Source organism: Rousettus aegyptiacus, unplaced genomic scaffold (genome assembly GCF_014176215.1).
Source record: "Rousettus aegyptiacus isolate mRouAeg1 unplaced genomic scaffold, mRouAeg1.p scaffold_m13_p_7, whole genome shotgun sequence".
Taxonomy (NCBI): Eukaryota; Metazoa; Chordata; class Mammalia; order Chiroptera; family Pteropodidae; genus Rousettus; species Rousettus aegyptiacus.
The window spans coordinates 46082098-46095798 of NW_023416310.1; the positions used below are offsets into that span (position 1 = coordinate 46082098).

General features: G+C 33.2%; 1 protein-coding gene across 8 annotated transcripts in view; it reads left to right on the forward strand.

The window, feature by feature from the left end:
- The window catches only part of ZNF638 (zinc finger protein 638), a 77251-nt gene that overhangs the window by 23321 nt on the left and 40229 nt on the right, over positions 1-13701 (forward strand). For 6 of the 8 annotated variants that reach the window (XR_001595102.2, XM_016130562.2, XM_016130561.2 and 3 more), the window contains 7 exons: positions 211-272; positions 4474-4542; positions 4876-4914; positions 5633-5979; positions 7131-7408; positions 10030-10176; positions 11066-11188. Coding sequence is in view for 6 of the 8 variants with exons in the window: in XM_016130562.2 (XP_015986048.2) it covers positions 211-272; positions 4474-4542; positions 4876-4914; positions 5633-5979; positions 7131-7408; positions 10030-10176; positions 11066-11188 (1065 nt within the window). In the remaining 2 variants the exon portion in view is untranslated. The remainder of the gene's footprint in view (positions 1-210; positions 273-4473; positions 4543-4875; positions 4915-5632; positions 5980-7130; positions 7409-10029; positions 10177-11065; positions 11189-13701) is intronic. The other 2 variants (XR_001595103.2, XM_036225182.1) reach the window with 1 other exon arrangement.

Genomic DNA, 13701 nt, shown 5'->3' on the forward strand with positions numbered 1-13701 from the left:
AATGGTATCAGAGGTGTATGATATTAAGTGCCTTTGTTTGGAGGCCTTTATTTTTGTTTGTAAAAATTTTATTGAGCAGCCAAATGCTCTTTATAACTAGATTTGTTTATTTTTGGGAAAAAAGTATGCTCTATTATTTTAAAAATCCTAATTTCATTAGTAAGCAATGAGGAATGTTCTAATTTAAGCACTTTTCTCCTTTTATAATAGGATTGGATTCAGCATCAAAATACATCTACTCATATTGAGAGCTGCCGACAGTTACGTCAACAGTAAGAATTATTTTTTCTTTTTTATAGGTAGCAAATTTATAAAATAGTTAATGCTCAGGTATGACTGTTTGTACCTTCAGTGTGGTCCTTTGAAGATAAATATTTCTAGAATAGTATTGCCTATTTAAAGTACTAATTTTATAGAAGTATATTTCATCTTTTTCCAAAAGGAGAGTATTAAATATGATCTTTTCTTCTGACTTCTTCCTAATATGAGTAGGTAGATGTTTAATATTATTGGTTCATTTCTTGCTGGCTTGTGTTCCTTGGGATGGTTTATGTAATTTAGAGTTGATAGTCTTTCCTTCTTGGGTCAGCCCCCTCGCCCCCTAGGATGAATAGCTAAAAACCACCCAATCCAGTACTAGTATTTAATTTAACATCCGGTCTAAAGCTCTTGTTTGGCTTAGAACCTATTTTCAGAGTAAAACTTGAGTAGGAGACAAACAAGCGAGATGTGTTAGTTCATCAACATTGATTCTGCAATTCTTCCACCTTTTCCTTCTTTAGGGCAAGGCACTTATGAAGGTGAAAAGTATGATTTAACAGTATTCTCTTATGTCCCTTGATATAACGTAAAATTAAATACTGTTCCGCCTAGCATTATTAAACATGCTGATAAGAGTTGGATGTCCAGTTTCTGGTCACTAGACAGATAGCACTTGGGCAAATGGGTCTTTGGCAGCTGTTTTGGTTTTTAATTTTGTTCTTTATGAAAACATGACCAGATTTTTTTGAGATTATCTAGGACTCTAGTTATAAGTGATAAACCTAACCAAAGTTGTTTTTAAAGAAAGAGAATTTATTAGGTCATTTAACTAGGAAGCTTAAGGAGTGGTTCTAATTTCAGAATAGATGAATTGGATGCTCAGCAAAAAACAAAGTGTCAGAAATATTTTGATTTCGTGGCTGTTCCCTTTTGCTTTGGCCTTACGAGATCTTAGGCACACTTTTTCCACAGAGCAAATGACCCCCTCATAGTTCAGGGTTTAAGTGATTTGTATAGCTAGCAATTTCAGAAGTCAAAAGGGGGAAAAAGCACCTCTTTTGTCTTAATTCTTGCATAAGTCCTTGGTTTGACTCTTTGGTTTACTTTAAGTTACTTGTTCATCTCTGAACCAGTTGTAATGGTTGTGAGAATATGAGGTTCTGCCTTGTGCCTAGAGTTTGGAATTGCTTCCTTATATAGATGCTCTACAAACTAACAGGTTATGATACAGAGATAATCATTATCTGAATTGGATAGGCTTTACAGCCACTGTAAATGGAAAATCACTCCTAAGCCACAAATTTTTCCACAAATGTCTAAACATTGTGAAGGTGAAGGATTTGGGTGGAAGAGAGTTACTTGCTGTAGGTAGGCATTAATGCTAGTAAGAAGATTTTAGTTATATGCACTGTCATTAATTTACTAGATCAGATAGCATGAACGCTTGTTAAAGCCTTCTGTCTAGATAAGCCTATCTTTTTCATGCACATAGGACCCAGGTTTTAAGCTTTCCATGCCTGCCACTTTAATACTCTGTCCTACATTTTTACCTTTTTTCAAATTGTTCTTGAATAAATTCTTCATGACTTTCTCTCCACTGCAAAAAAAATTAAAAGATAAATTAGATTTGATTAAGTGCTTGGGATCCTTCCATGGCCAAATATATGCTACTCTATTTTTCTTTAAGCTGCATTGTTTCGTTGTGTTTTATACCTAATCTATTTAGTCATTCCTCTACTAATGTATATTTAAGTTCTTATTCTTTTTTGTAAGGGTTATTACTTCTTCCTTTTCTTTGTCTTTGTTGGATCTTTCTGGATTATGACACAGAGTCGTTGGTTAACTTGAGAAGGCCACAAATAATCATACATTTATCTCATAGGATTGCATTGAAGAGTAAATAATTATGTAAAGCACTTAGAATAACGCCCAGTCCACCGTAAGCATATAGCTGTTATTTGTGATTTTTACCAGTGAGGAAACTGAGTCATAAAGAGGCAAATTTCATACTGTTACGCAACATACTGTCTGACTCACGGATCTTTGCTTCCTTTTTTTCTCCCCTCAACATTTTATTCTGAAAAATTTCTAAGCTGCAAAATGTTTATGAGGTAGTAAACATTCATATATTATTCATCTTCACCAATTTATTAATATTTGCACATCTAGTTTATATATTTATGCATAAATTTTTTTAACTATTTGAAAATATATTGCAAACATTATGACATTTCACTCTTTAATTAAACATGTCTTCCACCTGTTTCTCAAATGCTTTTTATAACTTTTCCTGTCTACCTCTCACACACCCTTCCAATCCAGAATTCAATCCAGATTCATGCATTGCAATCTCTTTTAATCTAGAACAGTTTAACTTGTGCCCTTTAGTTTTGAGGATATTTTTATGATGTTGACTTTTGAAATGTCCAGGAAAACTGTCTTGTAGAATGTACCACATTCTGTGCTTTCTGTTTGTTTCCTCATTGTTAAATTCAGGTTGAACATTTTTGTCACAAAAACTTTATAAGTGATGTGCCTGCTTATTGCATCATGTTGGGACACGGATGTCAATTTCTTATATCTTTGTTCTTAGCCATTATGTTATACAGCCTGTGTAAGCAGTATCATGCTTCTGAAACACATTTTAAACTAGTTTAGGTAATGTGTAGACCATCCAAACTCAACTTGCAGAATAGTATATATACTTTATCTTTCTGTCCTGTGTAGCAGAGACAAGAACACGCATTTTGGCAGTCAACCAAATGAAGATCTAGAATGCTATTACCAACACTTGAATAATAGTCTTTAAGCTCTTGTGAATCTATGAATTGGAAAGCTCTGGAAATTTAATAACTAGCATGTGTCAACAGCCAGCTGTATTTCCAGCATTGTACACACAACAAGAAAGCTAAGACCTACTCATATTAAGTAACTGGCTTTCAGATACAAGGCTATTAAGTGGCAGCACCTACATTTAGATCCAGCTTTGTTTGATTCCACCGGTTTTGCATTTAAACACTATACCATAAGACTAGAAATCGATTTTAGTACAGAGTAAGGAAAGTTTCAGAAAGTGTAAGAGTAGATGAAACAAAATTATCCATGTTTTGACAATTGTTGATGCTAGGTGATGGATACAATGGATTAAAATTAACATTGTCTTCATAGTTTGTCACCTCAAAGCAGGAAGAAGGGGCAAAAGTTTTCTCAGAAGTTTGCCTGTGGTTTTGCATCTCTGTCTCATTGATTAGAATCTATCACTGCCTATCTTTTAAGGAGGCTGGGATAGCAAATATTTAGCTTTTTTTAGCCTTTGTAATAGAGGCAGGCAAAGGAAAAAGAAGTTGAGAATTGCCATCAAGTCAAGCTATTAATGTCTGAGACAAATAGCAACAAATAAAAACCATTTTACCTTTACTAAGGTTTTGACCAAACTTTATTTTCCTGCCAGGTGACTGTTGAAAGATTCTGCTGCTTGCGTTTCCCTACCTGACTCTCTTGGTTACTGGAATTATATTTTTGAATATTAATGGTTTTTAATGATTTAATTTAATCACCATTTTTTCAGATAACCTTTAGAGTCCAGATTCTCTAGAAATGGATGAAGATGTTGTTTTCTTAGGCTTCTATGATGTTACTACTGTTCCTTCTACTTTTTCTTTATGTGATTATCCCTTAATCTCTTTCATTGGTTTATCTTTGTCTGCTTTACTCTTTAAGTGTTGATGTGCCTAAGATGCTGTCCTTAGCCCTCTTTTTTTCTACAAACTCCATTCTGTGTTAGTCTCTCACTCTTTGTACTGTAGCTGTGGCTTCTACATGACTGGTTTCTAAATATCTCAGCCCTCGTCCTTTACCCTAATTCCAGATATTTATTTCTGATTGTTCTGAAAAATTCCTATGTTCTCTGACTTCAGAAATGTATTGATTCCCTTTTACTTATGTAAAACCTCATTACCTGGATTCAAGGACCTTTACAGTTTATCTCTGAGTTACCTTTCTAGGTTTCCCCGCTCATAATTCCTTTTTATGATTGCCATGCTGCAGCCAGACTGGTTTCTGGAATAGAACATGTGTTTTGCCTCCAATCCTTTTTTTCTGTATTGCCACTGCAGGAAACCTAACCTGATCCATGCCTATTGATAGACCTTTTTAAGGGCTACCAGAAAAAGCAACCTTTTCTGTGAATTCTCTCCTGATTTCTCCCACTAGATGTATCTCTCTGAGGACCACTTGGTACAATGTAAGGGGCACCATTCATGTCCCCTGGAATTCTGCAAAGTACGTCAACTGTCTTCCCTCTTTGTACCCCTACCTAAGTTTGTATCTTGTACTTGTTTTGTACATCTTAACACTGTTAGGTATACTGCCTGTTTTACTTTAAAAAAAGTATTTAAGCCTTTAAATGTATGGGGGATATGTTTCTTTTCCCCAGATTGCTTACTAGCATAATACTTTGATTATTTATGGTATTAGACACTCAAAATATTTTATTTCCAAGAAAATTTTTGTATTTTAATATACTAATAAGTCACTTTGTAAAGATGGGTTTTGAATAGATATATTGAGCCTTAGTCTTACTTTAACTGTTAATATTGTTTATTCCTAAAATAGATATCCCGATTGGAATCCTGAGATCCTCCCATCAAGAAGGTAATTTTTTTTTTTAATGGTGGTGTTATTGAAACTCAATTTTCTTTTAAAAGTAAACAAATACTTTTATTTTTAAGGTATTGTTTTAACCATTTTTACTTTTAAACATCAGGCAAATGTAACAATCTCTATGAATCTTTCTTTAATTACCCCAGCTTAAATTGATGGCTCTCCTCTGTGAACTTCTATGTTTTTAGTCTTTTATCAAAATACGTTATTCTTTTATTATTATTTTATATTTGTGGGATCTTAGATTATAAATGCCTTGAAGGCTAGGAATGGTTTTATTAAGCTTTCTATTCTCTAGTGGTTCCCTGTTCAATGCCTGTGTATACAAATACAGCAGTCAAAGAAATGTTTGTAAATGACATAATCTTTTAGGAAAAAATGTTGAAAAGTAGTTATAAATCATTTCCTAAATTCTTTCTATAACTTAACACTTTTAGAACATAATTGGCTATAATAGTGTTTCAAGAAAAGCACAAGAAATTGATGATGGTATTCTTCTGTAAATTAGTGAAACAGAGGGATCCAAGAAATTAGAGGGCTGATCATCTGTTCTGATTACTTATTTATCTCAAGCCTGAATTATAACGATCAGGCTTTTGCTTTTATAGGATTCAGAGTATGGTATTGTTAATAGTGTGTTCTTAAGAAGGTACTTCTTAAAATAGTTTACACAAATTACTGAATTTTTTTTGTTTTCTGTACTTTGTAGAAATGAAGGCAACAGAAAAGAAAATGAAACTCCAAGAAGACGTTCTCATTCCCCTAGTCCTAGACATTCTAGGAGATCAAGCTCAAGTCACAGATTCCATAGATCTCGAAGCCCTCGACAGTCTAGGAGATCAAGCTCAAGTCACAGATTCCATAGATCTCGAAGCCCAACACGTTTTATGTATAGACCAAGAAGTCGAAGTCCAAGAATTTGCCATCGTTTCATTTCTAGATTCAGATCTAGATCCCGTTCACCATATAGAATGAGAAATCTATTTAGAGGCAGTCCAAAAAGCTATCGATCAGTTAGCCCTGAAAGGATATTAAGGAGATCAGTGAGATCATCAGGTACATTTACGGTCATAAATAAGTCTACTCATTTTGTCTAGATGTTTTAGTTTGTTTTTGTTTGTTTGTTTGAATTTTTATATTTCTTTATTTTAATAGGTTTGAAATGGTGACTTACATACTGCTATTAAGATTTAACAAAAGTTGACATTTGAGCTATTTTATTTGCCTTAGCTCTTTTTAACCTTTTAAGGTTTTTACTAAATGAAATGTTCTATTTTATTAAATTTTGAAATTGCTATGTGAAATCTGACCCACATCCCAACCTAGTTTATTTTTTCCCTTTATTAACTATTAGAAGTGTGAAAGAGTATATTATCCAACCAACATCAAGTTTAAAAACCAAAATATACAAACATCTTAGTTTGCCTTAATAATTGATTATAGACTTGTCTTCCATGAATTAATTTAAAGCTTTTTAAAATTAGTTTTCAACCTGTGTGTTAATACTGGTTTAGTTACCTTTCTAGAAATAGCTCTTTTATAGCTTATGTATATTTTCTTAGAGATCTTTTCAGAGGTCTGTGAGGTCTTCCCTTTTCCAGCTAACTACATGTCTGTGTGGAGCTGGATTTTCTTCTAATATTTCAACCAGAAGAATGTATCCAGCAGATTGAATACAGAAACAATGATAAGAATTTAGATGTCTTCTGTTAAGCCCAACATTAAAGTGTTTGGGAAAATATACAGTGGTGCTACTCATCTAATTTTTTTATTTGTTTTGGAAATTCAAGTTATTTTCATAAAAATGTTATTTATGTTAACATAGGAGTTTATTATTAAATGAATAAATGGTTTTAAAATTCTATTTTAATTTCTTATGGTAAATATTGATACATTTAATACAAACGAAAGCTCTTTGGAATTCTCAATTTTAAAGAGTGTAAAGGTACATGGAAACCAAAAGTTTAAGGTCTACTGGTATTAGAGGTCATTGAGTAGAGGGACTTCATGTAAAAGTCTTTCTAGTGAAAGAATTAAAGACTAAGAATTTTTTTGTGTATATATGCTCCCTATTTGGCCTGACAGTGGCTCTGTGGTAAATATTTGGGCAGCTGAGGAATTATTTATTTATTTTTTAATAATGTGATAAGATGGTTCCTACCTTAAGTTCTTTTCAATTAAGGCTGTGTTTATATCCTTTTTACTAGATAGAAAAAGAGCATTAGAAGATGTAGCACAACGACCTGTGCATGTGTCAGAATTCAATAAACAGAAGCATCTTGAAGCAGTTGATAAAGGACAGTCACCAGCACAAAAACCTAAAACTAGCGGTGGATCAAAATCATCAGTTAAGTCTATAAGCTCTACAAAGAATGACTCAAATTTAGGAGAGTATTCTACTCGTTACAAATCAAAGAATCTTGAAGATGGCACCTTACCAGAATGTAAACAGGTGTCTGATAAAGCTGTTTCTCTCCCGCGTAAGGTCAGTATTTCTCTAATTTGTTACTTACAGGTGTATGCACACATTTGCTATTATTACAAAGAAAACATAAATTTTTATTTTCATTTTCCCAAAAGTTCGAAATCATGACTTGTTAAATTCTGTTGGTATGAAGTATTGTATTGGTTTCGTGTATGAATAGAATAAAAGTCCAGTAATTCAAAATCTTGAGATTTACAATTCCTAGAGGTTTGACATTTGATGTATCAAAAGTGAGAACATTTTGATGGTTTGGTGTTTTTGGCTAGCCACATAAGCAGATCATGAGTTTTGCTATCCAATTGGGAAAGTGAATATAATCACCAGCATTAAGGAGTTTTTGTAATCTTTATTAATAATCCATAAGAATGAAACTTAATCATTTTCAACCTGCTTTATACTTTTTGCAGTATAGTTCAGAAGTCAAATACTCTGTTGTCCAGTATAGAAGAATATGTTTTTCTAGGTACTAATTTATTAGTGTTTTTGGACTTTAACCTGCTAATTATAATAATATGGAGTATTGTTTAATTATGTTAATTAAATTACTGTTACAGTAAATAATATATAAAGCATCCTGAGATTATCAGAGTATCTCCTAATAGGCCAAATTATCCTATGTTTAGTTTATTGTAATATTAACAAGTCTTTGAGTATTTAGGTACACATTACTCTTAACGTTGGCTGAGAATACTTTCAACAACTACAGTTCCCTGCCCCCAAAGAACTTATATTTAGAAGGATAAACTTTAAATTATCAACCTGTAAATTAATTTTGAAGAGCATAGGGAAGAAATGTTGTTTATAGAGGAAATTTTGAAGAGGCTGAATTAGTCTAACATTTCTTTCATTTTATTTCAAGATCTCTAAGGGGTAGCAGTGGGAGTTTTATTTTATTTTTACTCCCCCCCCCCCCACTAGAATACCAGTTTATTATAAAAGGATATAACTCTGGAACAGCCAGATGGCAGAAATGTATAGGGCAAGGTATGGGGCTTCCATGCCCTCTCTTAGCATGCTACTGTTCCATCACCTCCGTGTGTTCACCAACCCAGAAGCACTCCAAACGTCCTTATGGGTTTTTGTGGAAGCTACATTACATAGGCCTGGCTGATTAAATTATTGGCCGTAGGTAATTGAACTTACTCTTCCAGCCCCTCTGCCTTCCTCAGAGGTTATGGGGGTGGAACATAACAAAAGACACCTTTATTACCTTCATTACTTGGGAAATACCAGTGATTTTTAGGAGCTCTGTGCCGGGAATGGGGATAAATACCAAAAATATATTTCTTATCATAAATCACAGTAACAGACTTGACCATCCTTGTTTCAGTATCTCAGCCAGTGCTGGGTCCTGCCTGTGACATTGAGGTTATCTAAGGAGGCACTCTGTTTAGAGTAAGCTAGGTGCTTGCCAAAAGCAGAACTGTCCCTCTTTTCCAGATTGTTTTTAATACTTTGACAATAAATAGGCTTGAAAGCTCAGGACACCAAGGACACCAGAGAGGTGCCCCTTGTTCTTCATCCAAAGCCATGTTTTTTACATATTACCATGCTGAGCTTAGTGCTCCATTTATGAGACAGTTTCTGATACTTCTGTTTTGATGCCCAAGCAGATCTGTATCCACTCATGCTTTTTCGATGGGGTGGGCAGGGGAGCAGAGCAGGATGGGAAGAAGGCAAACAGATTTTTTTGCTGGAAGTGGGAATCTGCTTCCAAAGGTGACAAGCACTCTGAGCACTCTGCTTAGCTGGCTGCATTAAGATCCAGGTGGTAACTCAGTACCTTGTTTGAGGCAGGGTCACTGGGAAGAGCCCTCTTTGGCTTGCCTTCTGCTTGCCTTTTTTTTTCCTTTCCTCCCTCCCTTTCTTACTTCCTTTGCTTAAAATTAAAAAAAAAAAAAATTTCCCATTATAGCTGACAATATATTAGTTTCAGGTGTACAGCATAGTAGTTAGACATTTATATAGCTTAAGAAGTGATCCCCCGTAAGTCTAGCACCCATCCGGTACTATACATAGTCATTACAATATTATTGGCTATATTCCCTATGCTGTACATTTCTATCCCTGTGACTTCCGCAACTGCCAATTTGTGCTTTATAATTGTGGCATTGGGAATTTTTTAAAGTTTTTTTTTTTTTTTAAGTTTTTAACAGAAGTGGTAAATTTGATATTACAGGTTATTCAAATGTATGTATTACATATGAATCTTTTAAAATATACTTATTATGACATCATTTTCAATTATTAGAACAAAGTTAACAAAGCTATAATTTGAGCTTTATTAGTGATGGACTGTGCAGATTTATATAGAAAAATACACTAATAGTTTTGGACCATTCTATAAGTCTTACTTGTTATAAAATGCTTCTGAACAGAAAAGAGCATCCGTGACTGGTTACCTACAAATTCATTACCATTTTTGGGTTTCAGTTGTAAAATAGAAAACATTTCTTACCACTTTTCTTTAGAATGTAAAACGTTTTTAATTGTGCTAAAATGTTTAGAAAAGACTGTTTAAAGAACTAAGATTGATGGTAGAAGAAATTATATTGGAAATTACTATACTTCGTGCCTTAATTTGGTTTATTTTTAATTTTTTTTTTTTATTCCAAAAATAGCTTCGGAAAGACCAGCCTTTGTATTATGGTTCAGTTCTTCTTATATCTGAATTACCAGAGGATGGCTATACTGAAGAAGATATTAGGAAAATATTTCAACCATTTGGAAAAGTTAACAATGTCCTCATTGTTCCGTATAGAAAAGAGGTGAGTCATTTAGTTTGTTCTAAAAATGCATACAAGGTCATTACTTTATAAAGATTTGTTGGATCTTTTAGCTTCTTTTACTACATACATAATATACATAATTGGTAATTGAGAGTTACAGAAATATTTGGATTCAAATGAATAAGGTCCTAAAATACTGTTTTATATCATTTAGAATGGGTTGGCACATTTTTTCTGTACAGGGCCAGATAGTAAAATTTTCTTGTATGCCGTGGGATTGCAACTACTCAACTCTGCCACTGTAGTACAAAAGCAGCCATAGATAATATGTAAATGAATACATGGCCGTATTCAAAAAAACTTTACAAAAACAGGTTGCAGGCCTTGGTTTGCCGACCTTTGCTTTAGCACACCAATAAGGTCATATATAAAAAAAAAGTGAATTTGTTTATATGGGAAGTATTTTTTACATTCGAGTTGTAGTCTTGTAAATCACATAGTAAATTTCACCAAAACTATGAACAGCCATAGGCTGAGCAGAACATAAAGGTGTGAGATAAAACAGGACATAATGGGTAGTGTTTGTTACAAGAAACCTTCAAGTGTCAGCCCTACAGCAAACATCCAGATCTTGCCTTTTCTCTGATTGTTTATTGAACCCTGTCTTCCCATTTCTTACTGTTCTATGAGCCTGCCATTGGATCCTTGTTTGCCTCCTCTTATCATGGTAATGGTTTGGAAATTTTATAACGCTAAACATTTGTGAAAACATCCTAAAGTTCAAATTACACTTGAGCAAAACAAAACAAAAAAAAGAAATAAAACCATGACTTGAGGTAATTTCATAGTTTTATGTTCCACAGAGTAGTGTTAAATTGCACAGGGAATTTTAAGTTAGACGTTTAACTAATAATACATTTTATTTTAGGCTTACTTGAAAATGGAATTTAAAGAGGCAGTTACTGCAGTCATGAAGTACATTGAAACAACACCTCTTTTGGTAAATGGGAAAAATGTGAAAGTATGTGTTCCAGGGAAGAAAAAAGTACAGGTAAACTAGATTTAGATCTTGCATGTTTCACCACTGTTGTCGATTAGTTTAAGTTTTTTGCTTAAGTATGGCACATACAGAAAAATGCATAAGACAGATGCTTATGCAACAGATTGTATTATGTATAAATGTCACTGAATAATGGGATACATTCTGAGAAATATGTCATTAGGTGATTTCATTGTTATATAAACAGCATATACTTACACAATCCTTGAGGATATAGCTTATTGTGCACGTAAGCTATGCGGTGTAGCCTATTGCTCCTGGATGACATCTGTACAGCATTTACTGTACTGAATGCTGTAGGCAGTTGTAACACAATGGTAAATATTTGTGTATCTAAACATAGAAAAGGTACAGTAAAAATACAGTGTAAGAGATGAAAAATGGTACACTGTATAGGGCATTTAGTTTAAATGGAGCTTATAGGATTGGAAATTGCTCTAGGTGAGTGAGTGAGTGGTAAGTGAATGTGAAGGCCTAGGACATTACTGTACACTGTTGTAGAGTTTATGAACACTGTATACTCAGGCCACTAAATTTACTTAAAATTTTTTCTTTAATCATAACCTTAGCTTACTATAACTTTTTTACTTTATGAACTTAAAATTTTTTTTTAAATTTTCAGCTCTTTTGTAATAACACGCTTAGCTTCTTCTGGAATACCTCTGGAATGACCTGCTTGAGGGTCTTCTTGAGGAGGTGTCACTCTTTTCAGAAATATGTCCATGATGGTTTGCTTGTTTCCTTTTTTTTCAGTCGTAGATTTGCTTGTAAGCAGATAATGCACTATGAACATTCCTCTCTGTTAATGAAAACTTTTCAGTTTTGGGGTCCATGTTTTTAAACTTTTTAAGGAGCTTGTTGAAGTATGCAAATGTTTTTGCTAAACCCTTCACTGAATTTTCTTGTGGGTTCTTATGGGACTAATGTTATATATGCAGTTGTCAATAACAATGACCGTATAGCCTATACACAGTATTAAATGGCAAGCAATCGACTAGGAGAAAATGCTAAACAAAATTAGCAAATAATCTGTGAAACCTCTACCTAGGTCACAAACCATAACATTGATAACATTCTGGAAGCCTCTTGCATACTTCTTCCAAATCCTTAACAACCCTCTTTTCTTCCCAAAAGTAGCCCCTGTCTTGACTTCAGATGCCATAGTTGAGTTGTTGCCTATTTTGAACTTTATATAAATACAATCATGAAGTATATTTTTAGGGAACTTTTTGCTTCCTTAAAAGTGTCAGTGTGTATGAGTTTAGTCTTTTATATCATTTTCTATGCTTCAGTTTGTTTATATATCCATAGAGAATTTCTTATAGAAGCAGTTTAAAATATTCAGTATGTTTTGCTTTGTGTGTGTGTGTGTATATGTTCTTTTAATTTAATATTTTTATTTGCTGAAAAATGCCTACTTTATAGGAGCTTTGTAACATTTTTTCAGTCAGTAATTTGATTTGGAAATCTAATCACATTAGTACATGAAGATTTTTCTCATTTTTTAAAAACTTCTGTGCGGTATTGCTTTGTGTATCTGTTATTTTTACCAGTTCCTTATGGATTGATATTTAGGGTATTTCTAAATATAGATTCATGTTTAGGTTATTTCTTATTTTTCACTACTGTAGGACTTTAGCTAACTTCTTAGTGTTTCACTTTCACAGGTCCTTCTTACATGTTTATAATAGTGTTTTTTAAGGTGATACTTACAGTGGAATAGCTGGGTTATAGGGTATACGGTAATAGATAATACCAGATCACCCATTAAGTAGCTATCAATTACAGTCTGATAATTTAAGAGTGTGCTAGTGTTTCTATGTTAACATCTTAATGTTTTCAATTTTAAAATGCAGCATGTAAAAATGATATCTAGTTTAAATTTGCATTTTCCAGATTCTTACCGAACTCCATCTTTTAATATAATCATAGGCTATTTCTATTCCAGTTTTAGTGAGTCATATATATATTTTTTCCCATTTTTCTGTTGGGTTGTCTTTTAAAAAAAAATTTCATCTGAAGGTATTCATTATCCTAGTTACTCATTTTGTATTTTATATGAAAAGTATTTTTTTTTCTAGTTATAGAAAAGGTTACTAGTACAAGGTTACATAGTACAAGGTTACTAATCTATCTAAGACTTTTCTATTATCTCAATAAGCAGATGACTAGATGAGTCTTCTAACACGACTTCAGTGATCTTTTCTCTTCCCTTCTTTAGTCAATCTGCTAAGCTATGTATACATGTATAAAGTTTTTTATTTCAGTGTACTAAAGTTTATTGTTTTGGGTTTTTTTTTTTGCCTCTTACGGCTTTGGTTTCTGTTTGTTTTAAAAGACCTCTCTGTACTAGTGCCAAAAAGATGCTTCTGTTACTGTGTAAATGTATAATTTATGAGATAATGTGTGATTGGGATCAATATTGTTTCCAAAAATATGTAGCCAATTAGCCCATCGCCATTTATGCCCAGTTTGTTTTTTCTTGTTTATTTGAGAAACAACCT